General features: G+C 42.3%; 1 protein-coding gene across 2 annotated transcripts in view; it reads left to right on the forward strand.

Annotated features, from left to right (window-relative positions):
- The first annotated feature begins 243 nt into the window (after positions 1 to 243).
- LOC139389686 (sarcoplasmic/endoplasmic reticulum calcium ATPase 2-like) overlaps positions 244 to 26,255 on the forward strand; it is a 47,426-nt gene continuing 21,414 nt past the window's right edge. The window contains exons 1-5 of one of the 2 annotated variants that reach the window (XM_071136574.1): positions 244 to 738; positions 1,719 to 1,736; positions 1,839 to 1,921; positions 4,636 to 4,740; positions 6,387 to 6,525. In XM_071136574.1, coding sequence (XP_070992675.1) covers positions 621 to 738; positions 1,719 to 1,736; positions 1,839 to 1,921; positions 4,636 to 4,740; positions 6,387 to 6,525 — 463 coding nt within the window. In that variant the 5' untranslated portion in view covers positions 244 to 620. The remainder of the gene's footprint in view (positions 739 to 1,718; positions 1,737 to 1,838; positions 1,922 to 4,635; positions 4,741 to 6,386; positions 6,526 to 26,255) is intronic. The other variant, XM_071136573.1, reaches the window with a different exon arrangement.

Here is a 26,255-nt window from a genome sequence, read left to right on the forward strand (position 1 = left end):
AATGCGTCTCTCGTCTGCTTCTGCAAGACAGTCGGCATAATCGTCATCATACTCCCTCATCTGATTGGTCGTTTCCAACGAACTGTAAACCGGCATTCGCGTCATCACACTCCCTCATATGATTGGTCGAGTATTCGAATCTTCTGACTTTGGCTGTCATCACATTCCCTCATCTGATTGGTCGAGTAGGCGGGCCTTCTGACTTTGTGGCTGTGGTAACTAATGACGACCTAGTGTTGAGGCACTTTCAACAAAATCAGATCAGCGCTACAGTTTGTTACCACTGAAGCTGTGAATTGTGCCGGGAGAGGTGGATTTAGGTCAGCGCAAGGATTGGACCGGCTGATTGCAGCGCTCTTTTCCACAATTTTTGGGGAGATAAGAGGACACCCAAAGTAACATTTATTGAGGGAGGAAGAGTCATTTTTCGTTCCAATTAGCTCGTTTATCAGCCTAACAACTTACGGACAATTTCTTACTCGTATCATCGACATCTGGCCTTTCTGTGAATGCATATTTCACAGTTGGTAAACTGTATTACTGCTGAAAGGTTTTAATTTTAAAGAGACTGAGGCGGCTGAGAAAACAAAGTACAAGTGACAAGAAGCCCACCAACCACCATGGATAACGCTCACACAAAGAGTGTTGAAGAAGTTTATAGCCATTTCTCTGTCAACGAAAGCACTGGACTTGGTTTGGACCAGGTGAAACGTCAAAAGGAGAAATGGGGCTCGAACGGTATGTGAACCTCTACACCTTTACTAGTAGTACCGGTAGCTATTTAGCTAATGTTCACTATATGTCACTCATGAGGGAACATGATACCATCATTTAGTCCCACTGTTAGCTAAAGTTACCTAGGAGTTACACATTGGGGTAAATGTCAGCCCCATCACTCCGCTCCGTCATGGACTGAATTAATTTGGCTGATGTCATCGTAGACAACCTCGTGGGTTTCAATCTTGTACAAACTAGCTAGAAAGTAGTCAGTTACATGGGGGAATTGTTATATTAGTGTAAGGGGTATTTTAAACCAGGTATACAAGTATAGACCGTTGACGTGTGCCTTGGCTTTCTGATGTGATGGCTAGTCTAGGACATTTGGGACAGCATAGCCGCTCGCCATGGCATGGCACAGGCCTAGCTAGCTAACAGTTAATGATGCTAGTTAGCTAACGCAAGCCGGTTCATAGAATCCTGGGTTCTGTAGTTTTTCCTGGCTGTAAACACAAGAAACGAGGCTTGATTACCGATTTAAGCTCATGAAAGCGTCTACTGGATGACATAAAATAGATTGGGTGCGTCTGACACCATTCAAGGTGACCTCTGAGAACATGGGTTCAAAAAGTTACCTAATGTGTCTCCACCATGAATTCAAACATTGATTGTGCAATATGCTTACCATCTACGACTTGCTACTGTTAATTACTCAGCCGAACACAAGACTGGGGTTTCACTCGGTGAATGCAATTAAATCAAAACCCTGTTTTTCCATGTTGCCTATAGCAAAGTTTTAGCTTTGCTAAATCTGAACCAGGACATATGGGGTTTAGTGGTAGTCATAGGGGGTCATTGGGAGTCAAATGGGGTGGAGATAAACAAATTGCAGTGCCATATGTTTGATTGTCAAAATTTAACAGCATTAGCTACTAAAACATTACTAATGTAATGGTGTGTTCTCTTTTCCCTGTATGCACTTTGGATTGGCCCATCCTCAGAGTTACCTGCTGAAGAAGGTAATAACAACACATAGTTAAAAAGATTGAACTGTTACAACAAACTATGTGCTACAAATTCTTCTTGATTTGATGTATTTGTCCATCTCTTTCATTCCACAGGGAAGTCTCTATGGGAGCTTGTTGTTGAACAATTTGAAGATTTACTTGTACGAATTCTTCTGCTGGCAGCTTGTATATCTTTTGTAAGTATATCGCTTAGACTCTAGTACTGCTGCTGCTTGCCATGGGCCTGGAATTTGTTCACAATCCTTTACAGTGACCGCTGTATTGAAGAGTATTGTGAATGTATTAGATTGTTTTGGTTTATTACATAGAGGTGACAATCCCCCCCCGGACATGCAGCGTTAAGTTGTCATAGAAACAAACTCTTAAATCATCTGCTTGCTGTTCAGAGTTGCTGATGAAAGCACACCAGGAGGAGTGGGCTGTCTGGCATGGAAAGGGAAAGTGTATGTTTGGCTTAATGGCATGAGACGTGTGGACAGCAAGTGCAAATGTCTTCTGTTTGAATGCCTAGGCTGAGGTTACATTCACAGATCAGGCAGCCAAACAGCTGAGAAGGCTAGCTACACATTTGAGGAATGGTGATGACAGCAGTTGCTTGACTCGAGTTGCTATCACCATGTGTCTAACAAGACATTTGAGTCGTCTTTTACTCTCGCAGTGTAATCACTTCCTCTCCTCTGCCTCGTTATTTGGAGTAAGAAGCCTATCCACAAGCTAAATGGTTTGATATAAATGTAACTGACAGCATACAGTGATCTAGCCTATTTTTCTGCAGTATTAGCAGTGTACTGCTACATCAGTGTTTACTATTCATGTTTTTTGGTAGTGGACAGATGGATGTTTTTGCACTGGAACGGTTTACAATGTAGTGTCAGATACTATGTACATTGACTTGAGGAGATGAGGTCCTTTTGAGGCCAGTATGGAGGTGTCAAGAGCTGTAATCTATAATCCCAGTGTGTGTCAGTCTGCTAGAGGAGCTGGTATGCAGTGCCCAGCCTTGTGATATGGTGATGTTGGTGGTTGCTGTCTGACGGGGACAGGGCCCCACTCAAGACCAAATTTGGGCTCTGACCTTCAGTGGGAGGGCATTCCCCAGACGAATGCACCACCCCTTCTCCCATGCACCTCACTCCCATACTTTTGGTCGGTTGTCAGTTAAATCAGATCCAAATGAGTGCGAGTAGTAGGCTACTGAAATAACAAGCGGGTGCAGCAGAACTTGTAGCAGGGTGTTCATGATGTGGCTTTGTCCCGTTCAAGTGAATTTGTGCAACACGTGCCATGTGCTCTTATTCTCAGTAGATAACATGCAAATTAGTCTTGCTCCCAGAAGAGTGTTTTTATCTCCGGTTTATGAGGGAGGAAGAGTGCAGAGTTGGAGAATGGCTATGTAAAGTGACCGATTACTGCAGCAGTAGTCCTGGTAACTGGTTTGTTTGAGGTGGTAAGGTGGCTGGCTGTTTGAAACTGCTGTTTCAACTGCTCATATTTGACATGCATTCTATGCATGATACTTATGGCTACGGAGGGCCATTGATTAATTTGTCCAAATGTGCTGACACTGAAATGACATACAGCAACACATCAAGACGATCTGTTATAAATTGTAGTCTAACTGTATTTTCGGTGTTCGGTTTAAGTTTTCGAATTTCAAATGTCTTATGTGCAAAATTGACCATAAATGATATAAAAACAGATTTCATTTGGAACTTTAATTCAGCAATGTGCGTTTATAAAGAGTTGGCTATATATTGCTCAGTACAGCAAACTCTAGTTAAATAATCACTCAAAATAAAATCACGGTGCTAGATTACGATGAGGTTTATGGTATTTGAAAGGTGCTACGCATAGTATTTGTTAGAATTTTTGCGTTGTAATTTCAGAAAATGGCCACAATATATCTGCCGCTAATAATGGAATGATGGTGTTTTCACAGTGTTACATACCCACCAGTGTTGTGATTGGTTGTGATTTTCGCCTATTTAGGGCTCCTGCCTGAGCGACATCTGTCAAAAATGTTCTGACTTTGTGACTGTGTTATCTTATGAAAATGGTTGCAAAAAGTCTGGTTGCAAAAATGTTACACTGTTTGCTCAATTTCTGTTTGTGAGACAATAGGCACTGACTAGTGTAGGGAATCATTGTACCATCTAAATCGTTGTGAAATATATTTTGAATAAGAACAAATACATTTTTTTTACAGCTGTTTGAAGCTGGTGGACCAAAACCAGAAAAAAACAAAGTTACTTTCTGTTCCGGTCCACTAGCTTCAAACAGCTGTAAAACGGATATCTGACGGGAGAAATCAATAGGCTAATATCACAGCCAATCAAAACACTGGTGGGTAAGTAATACTGTGAAACACTATCATTCCGCTATTACTGCAGCTATATTATGGACATTTTCTGAAATTACAATTCAAAAATTCAACAAAATTCTGTGTTGCACCTTTAGCACATTGCTTTTGAACTTCGAAAATGTTGTCCGTTTTCTTAAAAATGTTATACCATCTAAATAAATGTGTTGTATCCATCTTGTTTAAATGTGTTACTCTTGCACTGATATCCTGCTGTAAATCTTCCGATGTAACTTTTTGTATGTTCATCTTGTTGTTGTTTTTGCAAAAAATGGAGCTCACTCAACAAAATGTAAATTTCTATGCATTTCTACCACTGCTAAGTTAACCAGTCGTATCAGAATGCATACACATTCTCTGTGGACATTTAGTTTAACCTTAATTCACAACAGTTTTCTTAACATGATTATGATCGCTTAAATGCATAGTAGGAGGCGTAACCAGGGGGAGGGATGTTGTTTATTACTCCTGTGCTATCTCCTATGTGGAATCATGTCAGTAATGGATCATCGTTGTCTTGTTTACCTTTAGGTCTTGGCCTTGTTCGAGGATGGAGAAGAAACAATCACAGCCTTTGTGGAGCCTTTTGTAATCTTACTCATTCTTATAGCCAATGCCATCGTGGGTGTGTGGCAGGTGAGCAAATTGCATGATGTAATTTAGACATCTTTTACAGTATTTTGAATGTCGATGTTCAGTGTGGCGTTGCAATGTCAGTGACAGTGACAGGATTCAGAAACTCTTGTTTTGGTGCAGGCTGTGGAAAGGAATATTTATTGTATGCAACTAGCTAGCGACTATAGGTAAAACCGCTACCATAAAGAGTTGTAGGTAGGAGAATCCACAAGTCTCATACATGCTGTTCATTGGCCACATGGCAGTTTTATGCTTTCCTTTTTTAAGGACTTGCTGTTCAATGGTAGATGAAAAATGGGGCAAGGAAGTAAGTGGGTCACTGACTACATTTGAGAAGGTTTAGGCGTGACCAAAGTGACAACCTCTCCTCTTGCTCAGACTTCACGTCTGTTGCTTTAATTATGTTTACACCCATGGTCTCTTAGCCATCTCTTTTGTTTGCAGTCTTTGCAAAGAGAAATTTGTCTGTAGCAACTACCAACACAAATTGGCTGGATGCTCCCTTAGGATTTATTCATTCAGTCTAAATTCCTGCATGAGTTTGTCCAGAACTAGGTTACATTTCCTCAGTTTGTTGGAGTTTAACATTCCATAGATGGCATGTTTGTGAGCAAATGGTCTTGAACATTTGAATCCAGTCCATAAAGAATTTCTGTGTAGTCAAAGAATGGAAAAATGATAGGCAATTCAATCCACAAGTTGGTAGTTGTCTCTTTTACTCTGTTTCGATGCCCATTTTCTTGTCAGACCTTTTGTCACGCTGGTTGACTTTGCTTGCACTGCCAGGCAGCCCCTAGGAGGAATGTCCAGTAAGCTAAGCCAGTGTATGCCATGGAGTAGACTTACTCAACAGGAAGTGATGCAACTGGACATCCCTGCCCTGGTAGGCTCTCACTAACTGATACGTTGAAGTTGGCCTAGAAATGTGGACTTTAGAACTAAGCATTCTATTCACGGTGTGAAGGTTCTTATTTAGCTGCTGTTTTCATAAATTACTAGTATATGTGACTGACACAATGTTTACTACTTGCACTTCTGTTTTCTTAAGTTTATTCAGATGCCAAATGTAACTTTTTTTTATTTTTTTGGTGACCTGACCAAATTCACATAGACATTAGTTATATATCTGTTATTCTAATTGAAAGCAGGTATATGAAGCTGTAGATCTGTTCTATGTGTGCTATTTCTATGATTTGTGCCTTTAAATTAACCCACCTATGTCTGCCGAAAGATATTTCACATTGTTTTAGATTGTACAATAATTAGGAAAATGATTAGAATTTTAGCAACCATGAAATGGTGGAGCGATTTCTGCATATTGCACTTAAAAAATATATTTTCAGATTTTAAAATATGCGAAGGCAAATCGCCTGGTCCTTGTCATGTATTAAAGGCACAATCTCTAAGATCTCCTGCTGTCTTTGAATTCAAAACGGGTTATATTTCACCAGCCCCATCCATCAGTTAACAAAACAAAGTAGCATGGTTAGGCTGTTGAAGTTTGTGCCTTTAAATGAACCCACATATCTGCAGTTTGCGGGATAATGAAAAAGTTAAATGGGCTTATTTGAATTGGCATCTATAATGTCGTCAGATCATCAAGTTCAAATATGTGAGCAAACGCTCAACATTTCTTATCTACACAGGAACGCAATGCTGAGGATGCCATTGAAGCCCTAAAAGAGTACGAGCCTGAGATGGGCAAGGTCTACCGCCAGGACAGGAAGACCGTTCAGAGGATCAAGGCCAAAGAAATTGTGCCAGGAGACATCGTAGAGGTTTCTGGTAAGGTAGCCCTATCTTTCTCTGTGCTTTAGGATGCATTAAGCCTAGACTATTTCTGATAATTCAGTAAGTTTGCTTATGAATAAGTATTGTTTAAGGTTGAATTAAAACGGTTATTATTCTTTGTTAGAAAAATATTTCCCTTTAATAGTTTAGCACTGTAGAAAAAAAGGACAGTCCTGATCTCTTTTTACGCAAAACAGCATTGTTTTTAGCCTTTGCTTTTTATGACTCCTCATTCAGGTAAATGCTATTTTTAAAAGGGCTCATGAGTCCAGGCAAGGTCAGGCTGACGTTTTAGCAGTAAAAGCTCATTTCAATTCCCCTCTTCCCCTAGTCCCACTGCAGAGGTGACTCACCCTACAGGAGTGGTGTATTTTGGGATGTTTCTATTAACCCATTGTCCCAGATGACTAGGCACTAGTGCTGCTAAAGGCCTCTCAGATCATGTGCTCATGTTTCCTGGGGGTGCTTAACTCACCAGGGTGCACTGAACACACCACCTTGATGAGTCTTGCATGCGCTTCAACCGTAGCTAGAACATCCCCCTTGGAGCCGGTAAACTCAACCTTTGAGTGGCTTGTCTCCCGTTTTCTCAGTGCAGCTGGTAAAAGAAGCTGGTATGACTCACCCAAAGACAGTGACTCTAGCACTTTAGCGAAGAGTGAGACGTCTCTGGTTTTGAGAGGAATGTGTCCTGGGCAGCACCTGGCTGCAGTGCAGCGTGGGATGGACGTATTTAAATGATGTGGAGTTGAATGCTGGAGTCCTTGAAGGGCTAACGTTATCATGATACTTCGTTTAACCCTAAGCCGTTGAGGTGATGCTGTGTTTTTTTGCGCAAAGTGGTGGGTTTATTTTAAGCCTGGATAGCCTGTCTAGATTATAAAATCATGGTGTATTTATAGCAGGCAGTGACAGTAGTGAAGATGGCCGGTGTCTGGTGCCCACCCCACCCACCCCCTCTCCGGGGAACATTGTTGCAGTGTGGGACAGTTTTTGGCAGGGCTCCAAAGTCACCTTGAGAAGGGCACCATCAACACTGCGTGCATTTGCTGCTCGCAAAATTTCTATTTAACCAATTGTGTTAGTTAGTGATGGAAAATTAGGTTCGGGGGGTAGATGTAATAGTATGGTTATCTAAGTGGGACCTGGAAGTCTTAGTGGGTATTCTGTATATTTCTGACTTTATTTGATGCACATGAATTTTTGTCAAAGACTAGTCCTGCTGTGTGAATTCCAGCCTCTATGCCTCCTATGATTGTTCAGTGTGGGCATGATTGGTTGTGTGCTCTATGTTCACCCAGGAAAATGGCTAACATCCTTGCTCGGAAAGCAGACTTCCAGAGAGTGGCTGGTAAAGCAGATATTGTCTGAGTGATGCGTTGTGCATGCTGTCAGGTGGAGATGGAGAAGCTCACCTAAAAGAGGGCATATGGGTCAAATCTGCAGAGACCTTTTTATATTGGTTTCTGTGATGTTTGTTTCTGAATAATGTTTTTTGCCCAAAGTTCCAGTGTGACCCCCCCCCCCCCCCCCCCGCCAGAAGGAGGGCTGGTTGTGACGCAGATGCCAGCTCACTGCTGAGGCAGAGGACGCAGGCTGCAGTGACTGGCTGAGCTGTGAGCAGAATACTAAACAGGCCATCTCTGGCCCTGCCTGTCTGACAGCCTCTCGCTCCGCTCCACTCCGAGCCCATTTCTCCTCCCCAGCTCTCTGGAGGTAGACACAGTTGGCGCTGTCCTTCTCAACTCTCATAAGCCCACATGGGACATCCACAGTCTAGAGATGGCGCTTTACTCTCTGCAGATGTGTTTACTGTCCGGAAGATTATAGCCCAGTGTTGCTTTTCATTACTGTTTTGATTGTAGCTAATGCATTTCTCAGTACATCCTCTGGCTGGGCTGGCTGTCCTCTGGCTGTATCTGTGTACTATAGTTCATCCTTGACCATCCCAAGCTGTCTGACCCAGCACTGTCAATACAGGGATGCTGTGCTGTGCTGAGGTTTGCTGTCACTGCTGTTCTTACTAAACTAATCTGCAGCTATGTGATGTCAGCTTTCCTTGACTGCTGTTCCAGGCTGGGTTCCAGACCCTTTGACTTGGCTGTGCGAATTAATGTTTTAATTCAACTCATCGGTGGGAGCTGCCCATTCTACATGGTCACCTCACCTTAATGTGTTTTTTTTTAGGTGGCTTAAACCATTATTTGGTCAAACAGTAAAATACATTATTCTCATGATTCCTGCCTGTACATGTTTCGCTGGGGCCTGCTGCGATGTCGAACGAGTCACTCGCTTTCCTTTCCCGGAGAAAAAGTGTCCTGATTGTTTAATTAGATTAAACAAACCGATATCTTGTCAGAGGTATCATTTTATTTCTCAACTCTCCATTTTGAGCTTAATAGCAACTATTTTACAACCAAGATAGTTTATCAGAAAGTATTCAGACCCCTTGACTTTTTCCAAATTTTATTACGTTACAGCCTTACTCTAAAATAAATGAAATAGTTATTTCCCCTCATTAATCTACACACTACCCCATAATGACAAAACAGAAACAGTTCAAAATGTTATGTATAATTTATTTTTTGGGAAATATCACATTTACATAAGTATTCAGACCCTTTACTCAGTACTTTGTTGAAGCACCTTTGGCAGCGAATACAGCCTCGAGTCTGAGCACGGCCGGATGTCTCTCACACCCTCCCGTAGCGCCCAAGTCTTTGCAATCGCAAAAAATCTCTCCTCACATCAACCCTCAGCACTTTGACGTGCGAGTCTGTGTTTTATATGCTGACCTCACACCTCATCAAGCTTCTGATTTGGTCAGTGTCAACACTCCTGGCCACCATTGATTGGCAGATGTGTGAAGCAAATACGTGTGCCCACAGAACAGTTCTTCAAGGTCAAGGAAGTGAGCAAAACATCCACACTTGCTTAGCCATCCACATAGCGTATAGAGCTGCTCGTGTGATTATTCAACTCGGAACATTTTCACGCTGGGAGAAATGTTAAAGTATGACGTCACAATCCGAGCACAATCAAAACGATTGGGAAGAATCTTCTTCACGCAGGGGAGATTTTTACATGACGCCACCAGGGAAAATGCTGGTCTGATGAGCTGCGCCCTCTAGCCTGTCCCTCACAGCACCGTGGTTGACTGCTGCCTCTCCTGCTACGAGATTCACTTATCTCTCTACCCATAGTCACTTAATTTATCTCAGAACTTCAAGGAAATTAAAGAGATGGTTCTCTTCTCCCTGAATAGCTCAACATTGGCCATAAATGCAACTGCCGTTGCATCAGCATAATGTGGTCTGTAACCAGAGGTGTTGCATTTCTGCAGGAATCTGGGGGTTCTGGTCCCTGGCTGGTGCATGTTGATAGGGGCCTGTCAGTGTTGGGTTGGGTGAAGGATGAGGGGGGAGGATTGCTCAGCTGTTCCTATTGTTTGGACAGCAAGATGACCTTGTAGGGAAGTCTGTGGTAGATGGTGATCCCACCCCTCCAAGCCTAATGCGCAGACACTACCCATCAGCACCCTCCATGGCCTGGGATTCCAGACACCCAGCATGGCATGTGACATTTTGTGTGGGCCTGGCCAGCGTTTGCTGTCACTGTGGGGTCTTTTGGTGAGTGTCGGGTCAGCAGGAGGCACAATGTTTGGCTGGGTTTTGGATGAATGAGGCGGAGGGAATTGTATGTACTTGAAAAGAGGGCAGTTTGCAGTAAATAACCTGCTGTTCATTTAACCTATATTGTTGTTCAACATTATCAATTCATTTAGACATTTCACAGTGTCAATAAAGACTAAGGGTACCAACCAACAGTTAAGCTACAATTTTCGGCATGTTTGCATTGCCCTTGCGTTTGAGTTTTGAACTGCACTGTGGCAGCTAACCTTGAGGCATGTCCTGAATTGACTGCTGGGAATCTGCGTTATGCTGTCTGGTTAATAGAAGTCACGGTAAAATGGTCTGGAGAGGCTGTTATGAGGAGCCAGAGATTGACCTTAACACCAGGGGAAAGTGACGGGAACATGAATACCCTTCGGAGCTTCCTCTTTTACCGTGGTCAGACTGTAGCCTGGTCTACAGCTTCTCATGACCACATGTGGAATGGTGCATTAGAAAATTAAGAAGACTGCTGTGTGGAGAGGGAAGGTAGCATGAGTCATCAACACTCCCCTTTCATTAGGCTAGGTATAGGGATTAGCAGGCAGACGTTTTAAAGGTAGACTCAGCGAAATGACGTTGCCACGAGCAACACCGCAGATATTGAGCTGAGCGAGATGCAACACTTCACTCTGTCACACACAGTATCTGTGCATGTGCAGGGGTTCACTTCACGCTGTTCACAACGTGGGAGCCACGGGAACTAAACAGCAGAGGTGGAGCCTCGCGCTTCAATGCTCTTAGTTGTTGCGGAAATTGACCCACTATGCTGTTTACTTTCTGCGTCTACGTCATATCGCTAAGTCTACCTTTTAATTACAACCTTTTCATGGTGTCGATGGCAACAAAACACACTAAGTAATGGGATAGGGAAAGGACCATCCAGAGGTCTTCTTTAACTAATCATTTAAATGTCTGAGATGCTACAGGGCATTCGGGAAAGTATTCAGACCCTTTGACTTTTTCCACATTTTGTTATCGAACACCCTTCTTCTAAAATGGATTAAAAACAAAAAGCCCTCAACAATCTACACACAATACCCCATAATGACAAATGATAACAGGTTTTTAGAAAAGTTTGCAAATTTAAAAAAAATAAAAACAGATACCTTATTTACATAAGTATTCAGACCCTTGCAATGAGACTCGAAATTGAGCTCAGGTCCATCCTGTTTGCATTGATCATCCTTGAGATGTTTCTACAACTTGATTGGAGTCCACTTGTGGTAAATTAAATTGATTGGACATGATTTGGAAAGGTACAAACCTGTCTATATAAGGTCCCACAGCAAAAACCAAGCCATGAGGTCAAAGGAATTGTCTGTAGAGCTCCGAGACAGGATTGTGTCGGCACAGATCTGCGGAAGGGTACCAAAAAAATGTCTGCAGCATTGAAGGTACCCAAGAACCGAGACCTCCGTCATTCTTAAATGGAAGAAGTTTGGAACCACCAAGACTCATTGAGCCAAATTGAGCAATCAGGGGAGAAGGGCCTTGGTCAGGGAGGTGACCAAGAACCCGATGGTCACTCTGACAGAGCTCCAGAGTTCCTCTGTGGATATGGGAGAACCTTCCAGAAGGACAACCATCTCTGCAGTACTCCACCAATCAGGCCTTTATGGTAGAGTGGCCAGACGGAAGCCACTCCTCAGTAAGAGGCACATGACAGCCACCTTGGAGTTGCCAAAAGGCACCTAAAGGACTCTGACCATGAGAAACAAGATTCTCTGGTCTGATGAAACCAGTATTGAACTCTGGTCTCAATGCCAAGCGTCAGGTCTGGAGGAAACCTGGCACCATCCTACGGTGAAGCATGGTGGTGACAGCATCATGCTGTGGGGATATTTTTCAGAGGCAGGGACTCGTAGACTTGTCAGGATTGAGGGAAAGAGGAACGTAGCAAAGTACAGAGAGATCCTTGATGAAAAACTTCTCCAGAGCGCTCAGGACCTCAGACTGGGGTGAAGGTTCACCTTCCAATAGGACAATGACCTAAGCACAGAGCCAAGACAACACAGGAGTGGCTTTGGGACAAGTCTCTGAATATCCTTGACTGGCCCGGACTTGAACCCGATCGAACATCTCTGGAGAGACCTGTAAATGGCTATGCTCCCCATCCAACCAAACAGAGCTTGAGAGGATCTGCAGAGAAGATTGGGAGAAACTCCCCAAATACAGGTGTGCCAAGCTTGTAGTGCTTCAACAAAGTATTGCATAAAGGGTCTGAATTCTTATGTAAATGTAATATTTCAGTTTTTTTTTTAAATATACATTTGCAAAAATGTCTAAAAGCAAAAACTGGTTTTGTCATTCTGGGATATTGCGTGTAAATTGATGAGAGGAGGGGGGACTATTCAATTTTAGAATAATGCTGTAACGTAACAAAATGTGTCAAGGGGTCTGAATACTTTCCGATTGCACTGAACAGTTGAAGTCAGAAGTTTACATACACCTTAGCCAACTACATTTAAACTCAGTTTTTCACATAGAGTGATTTATTTCAGCCTTTATTTCTTTCATCACATTCCCAGTGGGTCAGAAGTTTACATGCTACCAAATAGTAATTGAGTGTATTGCCTTTAAATTGTTTAACTTGGGTCAAATGTTTCGGGTAGCCTTCCACAAGCTTCCCACAATAAGTTGGGTGAATTTTAGCCCATTCCTCCTGACAGAGCTGGTGTAACTGAGTCAGGTTTGTAGGCCTCCTTGCTCGCACACACCTTTTCAATTCTGCCCACAAATGTTCTATGGGATTGAGGTCAGGGCTTTGTGATGGCCACTCCAATACCTTGACTTTGTTGACCTTAAGCCATTTTGCCACAACTTTGGAAGCATGTTTGGGGTCATTGTCCATTTGGAAGACCCATTTGCAACCAAGCTTTAACTTCCTAACTGATGTCTTGAGATGTCGCTTCAATACAGTGCCTTGCGAAAGTATTCGGCCCCCTTGAACTTTGCGACCTTTTGCCACATTTCAGGCTTCAAACTTAAAGATATAAAACTGTATTTTTTTGTGAAGAATCAACAACAAGTGGGACACAATCATGAAGTGGAACGACATTTATTGGATATTTCAAACTTTTTTAACAAATCAAAAACTGAAAAATTGGGCGTGCAAAATTATTCAGCCCCCTTAAGTTAATAGTTTGTAGCGCCACCTTTTGCTGCGATTACATCTGTAAGTCGCTTGGGGTATGTCTATCAGTTTTGCACATCGAGAGACTGACATTTTTTCCCATTCCTCCTTGCAAAACAGCTCGAGCTCAGTGAGGTTGGATGGAGAGCATTTGTGAACAGCAGTTTTCAGTTCTTTCCACAGATTCTCGATTGGATTCAGGTCTGGACTTTGACTTGGCCATTCTAACACCTGGATATGTTTATTTTTGAACCATTCCATTGTAGATTTTGCTTTATGTTTTGGATCATTGTCTTGTTGGAAGACAAATCTCCGTCCCAGTCTCAGGTCTTTTGCAGACTCCATCAGGTTTTCTTCCAGAATGATCCTGTATTTGGCTCCATCCATCTTCCCATCAATTTTAACCATCTTCCCTGTCCCTGCTGAAGAAAAGCAGGCCCAAACCATGATGCTGCCACCACCATGTTTGACAGTGGGGATGGTGTGTTCAGGGTGATGAGCTGTGTTGCTTTTACGGCAAACATAACGTTTTGCATTGTTGCCAAAAAGTTCAATTTTGGTTTCATCTGACCAGAGCACCTTCTTCCACATGTTTGGTGTGTCTCCCAGGTGGCTTGTGGCAAACTTTAAACGACACTTTTTATGGATATCTTTAAGAAATGGCTTTCTTCTTGCCACTCTTCCATAAAGGCCAGATTTGTGCAATATACAACTGATTGTTGTCCTATGGACAGAGTCTCCCACCTCAGCTGTAGATCTCTGCAGTTCATCCAGAGTGATCATGGGCCTCTTGGCTGCATCTCTGATCAGTCTTCTCCTTGTATGAGCTGAAAGTTTAGAGGGACGGCCAGGTCTTGGTAGATTTGCAGTGGTCTGATACTCCTTCCATTTCAATATTATCGCTTGCACAGTGCTCCTTGGGATGTTTGAAGCTTGGGAAATCTTTTTGTATCCAAATCCAGCTTTAAACTTCTTCACAACAGTATCTCAGACCTGCCTGGTGTGTTTCTTGTTCTTCATGATGCTCTCTGCGCTTTTAACGGACCTTTGAGACTATCACAGTGCAGGTGCATTTATACGGAGACTTGATTACACACAGGTGGATTGTATTTATCATCATTAGTCATTTAGGTCAACATTGGATCGTTCAGAGATCCTCACTGAACTTCTGGAGAGAGTTTGCTGCACTGAAAGTAAAGGGGCTGAATAATTTTGCACGCCCAATTTTTCAGTTTTTGATTTGTTAAAAAAGTTTAAAATATCCAATAAATGTCGTTCCACTTCATGATTGTGTCCCACTTGTTGTTGATTCTTTACAAAAAAATACAGTTTTATATCTTTATGTTTGAAGCCTGAAATGTGGCAAAAGGTCGCAAAGTTCAAGGGGGTCGAATACTTTCGCAGGGCACTGTATATCCATAATAATTGTCCCTCCTCATGATGCCATCTATTTTGTGAAGTGCACCAGTCCCTCCTGCAGCAAAGCACCCCCACAACATGATGATGCCACCCTGTGCTTCACGGTTGGGATGGTGTTCTTCGGCTTGCAAGCCTCCCCCTTTTTCCTCCAAACATAACAATGTTCATTAAAATGTTAGTACCATTTTTAATATTCCTAAAACATAAGTTGAATATGATACTGTTGCTACTTCCTTAATTTTTCATTTATCAGTGTCCACACACTGGTTTTAAGTGTACAAATGCATAATCAATATGCTGATGTAAGTCGGGATATTTAAAAAAAAAAACAAGACATCAACATTGCTTCCTATACACTTGTTCAGAACTTGTATTTTACTAAATTAGTACCGTTAAAGCTCTAGACTGGAATTGATTAGCTTGTTCTACTGTAATCAATGGCACACGCAAATTAATCATTGGTATTTGTATTGAAATCAATGGAACTGGGACCACGGTGACAAGAACAAATGTGGGCGCTCTTCCTACAATGTCTCTGACCTTTTAATGCCACACCGATTTGATGGTCAAATTATCACTCAAATGAAAGCCGACCCCTGTCGCCATTTAGAAATCGATGTGAGAATATGATTCAGAAGGAAATGCTACACTTTTCTACTGATTTAACTTTGGTGAATCATATTCTCACATTGATCTCTAAATGACGACAGGGGTTGGCTCTAATTTGAGTGATAGTTTGACCCTCAAATCAATGTGTGGTGTTGAGGCTAGAGAAGTTTGTCGAAAAAGTTCCCACATTTTTTCCTGACACCCTGGTCTGGTAAATTACATTCAACAGTCTGGTAAATTGCAGTCCCGCCACCGACAGGCGCATACGACACAGACACCGGTACAAAACCAAATCTATTGATCTGTTTCAAGCAATCGACTTTGTAATCGTGATGACTATCATCACCAATCTGAGGTAAAAAAGGATGTGTATTTCCTGTAACTATAGTGTGGTGAAAACGTTAGTCTAATATAGTAACACGTTCTGTCCACCATAGGGACATTTGCATAATATAAAATAATTTAATATGTCAAATTAAATATTTTGATTTAGGATTATAGTAAAAGAAGCTCACGCAGATCTTTACAACAAATGACATATGTCTTACTACTTTCACCATGGAGAGAGTACTTAAAACAAATCTTAAACACAATTTCACTGGGCGCACTAGAGCCAAAAGTCCCATAGTGACTGCAGCAGCCTGAACTGTTGACGCCCCTCCCACTGGTCTTCTTCTAGGTGTCATTTGACTCTGTCGCTGTCCTGTTGCCACGGCAACCATAGGAGGGGACATGGTGATCTGTCTGTGTCTAGTGTGCTGAACAGTCCTACACACAGCCCTGTTCGGTTGGTTACGAGAGGAGACTGGAGATCTCAGTACACCCACTGAAAACCGACAAGGTGGAAAATCTGATGTGCCCTTGAGCAAGGCACTTAACCTTAATTGCTTAACCTTAATCACAGACCCTGGCCGTAACCCCACTCTTCGAGGGTGTCTCCGGGGTAGTTGAATATGCAAAAAACAAATGTTCAATTCACACATGAAATGGGACAAATAAACACACACACAATTATTATTAAACTAGGTTGAAGATGAAAAAGACAACAGGATTCTAATATCTTTTAACTCTGCAATAATGGGGAAGCGCTCTAAACAATGGGACTAGCAATGCGAGCAAAAATGACAATGTGAATGTTGGCTGTACAGAAAGTTCACCATCAAAATGGAAAATAAACTAAATTGTAGTGAATTTCAGCTAACTACTTAGCAAACACATAGCATAACTGCTTTGCTGTCATTCTATTAATTTAAACATTTTTCAAATGATCTACAGCCACTTGATTTATTGATAGCTAGTCACATGTCAGGCGAATTCTGTAGAATGTGCAACAGCGCTGGTCCAATGAATTTGTTTATTTTCAAAACGCTCCCGGATGGAATTAGTTGTCTTAACCTGTATATTTTCGACTTAGCATGAAAACAGGAAATACAAATTAAATACAGACACATTGGTCAGACAAATGGTCAGACAAATGATTGTTTGGTCAGACAAATGATTGTTATTCCAGATAAGGCACTGCATCTCAGTGCTTGAGGTTCAAATCCAGGCAGTATCACAACCGGCCGTGATTGGGAGTCACATAGGGCGGTGCACAATTGGCCCAGTGTCGTCTGGGTTTGGCCGGGGTAGGCTGTCATTTTAAATAAGAATTTGTTCTTAACTGACATACCTAGTTAAATAAAGGTTAAAAATAATTAAATAAGATCACATGGCCTTTGTCTTTTTCTCTGATTCTACAAGTTCTTAGAAATGTTTACTTGTATTTACCCGCCCCCTTTTTCGGAGGACACATCTTGTTAAAAAAAACAGCTTTTAGGCTGCATATATTTGACATACTTGGTACTTTTCCATAAAGCGATCACAAAACAGTAATATATTACCAAACAAACTCATTAATCCCACCTCTCAGCCCATCCCTTCCTATCACTATAGACCACCCTCGTTTGGTTTCCATGTGCCATATATTTTTCAATTGTGCTGTGATGTTTTACTTACAGTTGAAGTCGGAAGTTTACATACACTTAGGTTGGAGTCATTAAAACTTGTTTTTCAACCACTCCACACATTTCTTGTTAACAAACTATAGTTTTGGCAAGTCGGTTAGGACATCTACTTTGTGCATGACAATTTTTCCAACAATTGTTTACAGGCAGATTATTTCACTGTATCACAATTCCAGTGGGTCAGAAGTTTACACACACTAAGTTGACTGCCTTAAAACAGCTTGGAAAATCCCAGAAAATGTCATGGCTTTAGAAACTTCTGATAGGCTAATTGACATAATTTGAGTCAATTGGAGGTGTACCTGTGGAGGTATTTCATGGCCGACCTTAAAACTCAGTGCCTCCTTGCTTGACATCATGGGAAAATCAATAGAAGTCAGCCAAGACCTCAGGAAAAAATTTTTAGACATCCACAAGTCTGGTTCATCCTTGGGAGCAATTTCCAAATGCCTGAAGGTACCATGTTCATCTGACGAACAATAGTAAGCAAGTATAAACACCATGGGACCACGCAGCCGTCATACCGCTCAGGAAGGAGATGCGTTCCGTCTCCTAGAGATGAACGTATTTTGGTAAGAAAAGTGCAAATCAATCCCAGAACAGCAAAGGACCTTGTGAAGATGCTGGAGGAAACGGGTACAAAAGTATCTATATCCACAGTAAAAATGAGTCCTATATCGACATAACCTGAAAGGCCGATCAGCAAGGAAGAAGCCACTGTTCCAAAACCGCCATAAAAAAGCCAGATTACGGTTTGCAACTGCACATGGGGACAAAGATCATACTTTTTGGAGAAATGTCCTCTGGTCTGATGAAACAAAAATATAACTGTTTAGCCATAATGAACATTGTTATGTTTGGAGGAAAAAGGGGGAGGCTTGCAAGCCGAAGAACACCATCCCAACCGTGAAGCACAGGGTGGCATCATCATTTTGTGGGGGTGCTTTGCTGCAGGAGGGACTGGTGCACTTCACAAAATAGATGGCATCATGAGGCAGGACAATTATTATGGATATATTGAAGCGACATCTCAAGACATCAGTTAGGAAGTTAAAGCTTGGTTGCAAATGGGTCTTCCAAATGGACAATGACCCCAAACATGCTTCCAAAGTTGTGGCAAAATGGCTTAAGGTCAACAAAGTCAAGGTATTGGAGTGGCCATCACAAAACCCTGACCTCAATCCCATAGAAAATTTGTGGGCAGAATTGAAAAATTGTGTGTGAGCAAGGAGGCCTACAAACCTGACTCAGTTACACCAGCTCTGTCAGGGGTGAATTTTGGCCCATTCCTCATCTTATTGTAGGAAGCTTGTGGAAGGCTACCCGAAACATTTGACCCAAGTTAAACAATTTAAAGGCAATGCTACCAAATACTAATTGAGTGTATGTAAACTTCAGACCCACTGGGAATGTGATGATAGAAATAAAAGCTGAAATAAATTATTCTCTCGACTATTAATGTGACATTTCACATTCTTAAAATAAAGTGGTGTTCCTAACTGACCTAAGACAGGGAATTTTTACTAGGATTTAATGTCAAATTTTGAAAAACTGAGTTAATGTATTTGGCTAAGGTGTATGTTAACTTCCGACTTCAACTCTATATACATACATACGTACATACATACAGTATATCACAAAAGTGAGTACACCACTCACATTTTTGTAAATATCAGTATATCTTTTCATGTGACAACACTGAGGAAATGACACTTTGCTACAATGTAAAGTAGTGAGTGTACAGATTGTATAACAGTGTAAATATGCTGTCCCCTCAATAACTCAACACACAGCCATTAATGTCTAAACCACTGGCAACAAAAGTGAGTACGCCCCTATGTGAAAATGTCCAAATTGGGCCCAAAGTGTCAATATTTTGTGTGGCCACCATTTTTCAGCACTGCCTTAACCCTCTTGGGCATGGAGTTCACCAGAGCTTCACAGGTTGCCACTGGAGTCCTCTTCCACTCCTCCATGACGACATCACGGAGCTGGTGGATGTTAGACCTTGCACTCCTCCACCTTCCGTTTGAGGATGCCCCACAGATGCTCAATAGGGTGTAGGTCTGGAGACATGCTTGGCCAGTCCATCACCTTTACCCTCAGCTTCTTTAGCAAGGCAGTGGTCGTCTTGGAGGTGTGTTTGTGGTCGTTATCATGTTGGAATACTGCCCTGCGGCCCAGTCTCCGAAGTAAGGGGATCATGCTCTGCTTCAGTATGTCACAGTACATGTTGGCATTCATGGTTCCCTCAATGAACTGTAGCTCCCCAGTGCCGGCAGCACTCATGCAGCCCCAGACCATGACACTCCCACCACCATGCTTGACTGTAGGCAAGACACACTTGTCTTTGTACTCCTCACCTGGTTGCCGCCACACACGCTTGACACCCTCTGAACCAAATAAGTTTATCTTGGTCTCATCAGACCACAGGACGTGGTTCCAGTAATCCATGTCCTTAGTCTGCTTGTCTTCAGCAAACTGTTTGCAGGCTTTCTTGTGCATCATCTTTAGAAGAGGCTTCCTTCTGGGACGACAGCCATGCAGACCAATTTGATGCAGTGTACGGCGTATGGTCTGAGCACAGACAGGCTGACCCCCCACCCCTTCAACCTCTGCAGCAATGCTGGCAGCACTCATACGTCTATTTCCCAAAGACAACCCCTGGATATGACGCTGAGCACGTGCACTCAACTTCTTTGGTCGACTATGGCGAGGCCTGTTCTGAGTGGAACCTGTCCAATTAAACCGCTGTATGGTCTTGGCCACCGTGCTGCCACTCAGTTTCAGGGTCTTGGCAATCTTCTTATAGCCCAGGCCATCTTTATGTAGAGCAACAATTCTTTTTTTTCAGATCCTAAGAGAGTTCTTTGCCATGAGGTGCCATGTTGAACTTCTAGTGACCAGTCAGTATGAGGGAGTGTGAGAGGGATGACACCAAATTTAACACCTGCTCCCCATTCACACTTGAGAACTTTAACACTAACGAGTCACATGACACCAGGGAGGGAAAATGGCTAATTAGGCCCAATTTGGAGCGGTTTAGCGGTTTAGACATGAATGGCTGTGTGTTGAGTTATTTTGAGGGGACAGCACATTTACACTGTTATACCAGCTGTACACTCACTACTTTACATTGTAGCAAAGTGTCATTTCTTCAGTGTTGTCACATGAAAAGATATACTCATATTTACAAAAATGTGAGGGGTGTACTCACTTTTGTGATATACTGTACATACATGTACATACATACATATACATTGTGAGCTAAAGAACCTTTCCTACGAGGATTAGTTATTGACCGACTATGGCTTTCCAAATCGCCAAACACTGCTATTTGTAAGGTTCATTTTAAGTGAATGTTGTGATTTTAATTTTTTTTAACCATTCCTGAACCTGTGACTAGAAGCAAGCTACATAGGGGCAGTACCAGAATAAATTATCTAGGGATTGTCTCTTTGCAGCAAAATCTATAGGGCTGAGAGAGGTTGTATGCCCCATATATTACTACATTACTAATTACCCTACATTACTCATCTCATATGTATATACTGTACTCTATATCATCTACTGCATCTTGCCATCTTTATGTGATACATGTATCACTAGTCACTTTAAACTATGCCACTTTTATGTTTACATACCCTACATTACTCATCTCATATGTATGTACTGTACTCGATACCATCTCCTGCATCTTGCCTATGCCGTTCTGTACCACCACTCATTCATATATCTTTATGTACATATTCTTTATCCCTTTACACTTGTGTGTATAAGGTAGTGGTTTTGGAATTGTTAGGTTAGATTACTCGGTTATTACTGCATTGTCGGAACTAGAAGCACAAGCATTTCGCTACACTCGCATTAACTTCTGCTAACCATGTGTATGTGACAAATACAATTTTATTTATATATAGCATTCTGTTGGTGGCAAGAATTTTGTATAATAATTTAAATTGAAAAACTTGACGTGTTGAATCAAAATGTATGAACTGGTACAAAAAACACGTGCCATGGAATCAGTACATCAAATCTCTTCCCATTTATTTTGAGACCTGTATGGAGCAGCTGTCAAAAACATTTGTCCTCATGAAACTCGTATTTTGCCAATTTGTGTCTTTTAATATATGGCAGGCGAACAAGTTCCCTACCTTTTCCACTTGCCTCCTACATTTTTGTGGTGCTGCCATCAGTTAGTTATGCGTATGGATTGAGCAGACATCCCCATATATTTTCAATAGCTGCATATGTGACACAACTCCACCGTTTTATTCATAATATCATTACGAAATATAATACATTTTTTCCATAAAGAATTTTTATTTTATTTTTTATTAATCAGTATATTTGAGTTTAACCATAACATTTGTTCTATCTTTTCAGGAGGATAAAACTGAAATTGTAACCGGCTTTGTATGGCTTGTTTTAAGGAAGGGCGATATTTAAAAAATAATTTTCTTCGGAAGTTGTAATCTGTATAAAGGTAATTTATGAACAAAGGATGAGCCTTTCTTGATAACCTACTGGAGAACAATTTTTGGTTTAACTTATGTATGAGTGAAGCTTTTAGTAAGAGGTTTAAAGCTTTAATATCTTATTTTAGCCCCCCCAAAACTTATTCATTATATAAATAGGCACATTTAATTTTGTCTGGCTTAGCATTCCAAATGAAATATTGTTTGCTCATATGATTTTTTTAAATGAGTCATTTAGAGTAGGCAGCACCATTAGTATGGTAAGTAAGTAAGTAAACTGTGATAAGACCAAAGAGTTCATCAATGTGATTTTTCCATAAATAGACAAGTATTTACCTCTCCATGGTTGCAGAATTCTATCTATTTTCGCAAATATTCTATTGAAATTAATTGTAAGTTCTTGTATATATTTTTAGATGTGAATAACAAGTATGTCTACTTCACCATCCACTCATTTTTAGTATTTACACTACCTTGTAGTTTACCAATGTCTTTTAATGATGCAATACGTAATATGGTACACTTGTCATTATTTGGTTTTAGTCCAGAGAGGCTAGAAAAGTGATCCAGATCTTCAATGAGACTGTGCAGGGATGTGCAGGACTTAATCAAAAACTGGAGTCATCAGCATACATGGACACTTGTTTTTATCCCCTGGATTTCTAACCCCTTGATGTTCTTGTTGGATCTCATTTTAATAGCTAGCATTTCAATGGCCATAATAAATAGATATGGACACAATAGACAATCTTGTTTTACTCCTCTTAAAAGCTCAATACTTTCTGAGAAGTAACCATTATTTACTATTTTACATCTGGGGTTGCTGTAAATAACTTTAACCCATTATATAAGAGATTCACCAAAATTAAAGTAATCCAGGCATTTATATATACATTGTAGTATTTTCGCCAGAATTTTCGCATTACAACATTGAAGTGTAAGAGGCCTCCAGTTTTTTAAATGGACTGGATCTTTATACTTACCACCTGGGTCCTGTTTTAGTAGTAATGAAATCAGACCTTGTTGAGTACCTGAAAGTCTACCATTTTTATAGGAGTAATTAAAATTGCCTCAAAGTTCCTCTTCTGTAAGTTGGCCTTCACACAGGCCTTTCTGTAAATGTCTTAATAATCTAACATTATTAGGAAATACATCCTTACAGTTAACATCATTCAGTGGAAATGGAGGAGACTGAAAATATTTTCCTTCCTCTTTCAAAATATCATTTGGTGAATCATGGATGACTTCATTTGTTATGAGTTTCTGTAAATTCTTTTTGGTAGTATTTGTATGTTGAAGAGTCAAGAAAAATGTATACATTTCCATCCAATTCGCTTTATTTTTGTAGTACATAACACTTAATAGTTCTTGAATAAGTACCTCCATTTCTTTTTTTTTTATTCCTCTTACCTATTTTGTGCCTCTATAGTACAGTTTCCATTACCATCTACCTGAATAGTTAGTGTACTATACACTTGGTCAGTAGTGGATGCTGCCTAGACAAGAACAGCTGGTTAAGAGCACTTTAAGAGTTCCAGAACGTTATTACCTGTTGAGTGCTTCTGAAATAGCCTCCTCAGAATAGCAGCTTTTCAGCCTTTTGTTCTATCTGCCATCAGCATCTGCACCCTCAGGATTGGACACACAGAAACCTGCTGTGTCATGCAGTCATACACACAAGGGCTTGTGTCCGTCTGTCTTCCTGGTTTGGCGGCCTCGCTTGGACCTACTCCTCTGTTGTAAAGAAGGACACCCTGGGAGTCATGTCTGGCACTGACTCTTGAGTCTGTGCGTCTTGTTGCTACGCTGCCTGTCTCACTCTCCTAGGTGTGGAGACTGTCACAGAGGTTTGGCCTGGTACCAAGTAGGATGTTGACATAAAGGGACAGATTATATATACACACACACACTTCATCCAGAGCAGTCCTGCGGGCCAGTTGAACTGCACCAGGACAATGTAATGTGTGCCTTGTGTGCTTTTCACTCTTAGACTGTTAGCGTTTCCTTTTTTCTTATGACATCAACAAGTGCAATTTTAAACGTCTTCAAGCCGTCCCAATTTGTTTCTCTAGTTCCCTCCTGTCCTGCAGTCGTAAGTGTTTCTTTAAAAATGTATTTTCTCTTAGCACAGGAAGTATTACACAACCCTTAGGATGTGGCCGTTATACTTCATGGCTGAAGGGGAAACATTTGATTGGTCATGTTTTCTTTCTGTTCAGTTTGGCATCAGATTGTATATTCCCAAACGTATCTTTCTTTGGCCTTTAGATATTATTCTGTAACAGTTTGCCTTTGTCTGAATAGACCAAGTGAGGTTGATGATAATTTGTGTTTTTTTTCAGAGGAAGGCCCTAAAAATTGTCAGACACTAGCCACACAAGTCCGACTGTTTCTCTGCTACCGCAAAGACCCAAGACTGCTTAACAGTTAATAAAAATGTGCTACTCTGAATATTCACACAGTTTCAAGGGTGTTTATTTAAAACAAAGAAAAATAACCCGGTTTCCTCTGGGGTAGAACGCCAAGCCCCTCGGTTCTAGCAGAACATGAGGACGTTTGTCCGGTAGCAACCTGTCACTACCTCCAACCCTCCCGTGTGCTGCCCTCCTGACAGCTTTATGGGCCCATTACGGCTGGTGAGCAATCATCCCCAATTAGTCCTGGCCGGAGGACCCGACGAGACCTGGCATGTCCAGCAGAGGGAGCCACCGCCGCGTGATGTAGAAGGTCTGTCACCACCAGGCCTCGAGTCTCCCCCTAGTGGCTTGTCTGTGGTATGCCCCTTCCGGTCGTCAGTGCGATGTACATCTCCCTTCTTGATATGGCATCCGCGTTCTCATGCTTCACACCTGACCTGTGCACAACAGAAAAAGAGAAGTGTTGAAGGGACAAGAACCACCAGGTGACTCGATTGTTTGTCTCCTTTCCCCTGGTTAACCAGGTCAGGGGAGCATGGTCTGGGACACGGGTGAGGTGGGTGCCCAACAGGTACTACTTAAGTGTCTAATGCCCACTTCTCCATTAGACACTCGACAATCGAGTACTTCTTTTCTCGGGGTACCAACATCTGGCATATGTACATGATGGGGTGTTCCTCCCCATTGTGTACCTGGGACAGGACAGACCCTAGTTCTGTGTCGTAGGCATCCGTCTGCACGAGCATCGGTACCTAGAAATCGAGCGTCACGAGAATCGGATGGGAGCACAGGGCTTCTTAAAGGCGCCTGAATGCCACTTCACTGTTTTTGGAAGGTGGGCTCTGGTCAGATCGGTAGGGGGGAGGCTATAGCTGCAAAGTTGGATAAACCCAGTGATAGTATCCCACCAGCCTCAGGAAGGACTTGACCTTTGTCTTGGTGCGGGGAACGGGCCAGTCACGAACCGCCTGGACCTTCCTCTCCTGGGGCTTAATATTCCCCCTGTCCAATCAAATACCCCAGGAACTCCACCTCCTCGAACCCCAGCTTGCCTTTCTTGGGATTTGCTGTCAACCCGGCTTTCCTGAGCGCGTCCAGTACCACCTGGAGGCACGTCAGGTGCGCTTCCCAACCTTGGCTGTGGATGATGTCATCCAAATAGGCCACTGCGTACTGTTGGTGGGGTCGGAGGACTAAGTCCATCAGGCGCTGAAACGTGGGCAGGGCTCCATGGAGAACGAATGGGGAGACCCGGTATTGGTATAACCCGTCCCGTGTCGAGAATGCTGTCTTCTACCGGGAGGAGGCTTCCAAGGGTACCTGGTCAGGTCCAGGGTGCTGATGTACTCTGCCTTTCCCAACCGGTCGATGAACTTATCCACCCTCGTCATGGGTAGGCGTCAAACAAACTGATGTTGTTCACCCCCTAGATGTCATTGCAGAAACGCAGACTACCATCCGGTTTGGGCACCAACATGATAGTGCTGCACTTTGGGACTCCTTCGATGACTCCCATCCTCAGCATAGCCTCCACCTCCTGCTTCACGGCCTTCCTTCGGGCCTTGGGGATCTGGTATGGCCTCTTTTGTACCGTGTGTTTTTGGAGCGGTGATTTGACACTCTGGGTAGCTGCGGCAATAGTCTTCCACGGCCCGCCTCAACCCAGGCGGAAATCCGTTTTTCCGTCTTCTACATTCTCAGGTGCGCCCCCAACAAAAGGATGTGGGCTAGCTAAAGAATGGTTCCCGACGTACCGGTGGAGCAGCAACAGCACCTCTCGAAGTTCTCCCTGTTCGTGCGATACCTGATACAACAGGTTATTTTCGATTTGGAAATGGGGTTATTGCCGGTCATTCAACCCCAGAAGAAGCTGGCCATCCACCACTATCACTTGGGCTGCAGCGGCTTTCAAGTTCGGATCCTCCCACTGGAAACTCTGGTACGGCACCCACCACCATCTGGCAGCTCTCTTGTGGCGTCATGATGGT

The sequence above is a fragment of the Oncorhynchus clarkii genome, chromosome 30 (genome assembly GCF_045791955.1).
Source record: "Oncorhynchus clarkii lewisi isolate Uvic-CL-2024 chromosome 30, UVic_Ocla_1.0, whole genome shotgun sequence".
NCBI lineage: Eukaryota > Metazoa > Chordata > Actinopteri > Salmoniformes > Salmonidae > Oncorhynchus > Oncorhynchus clarkii.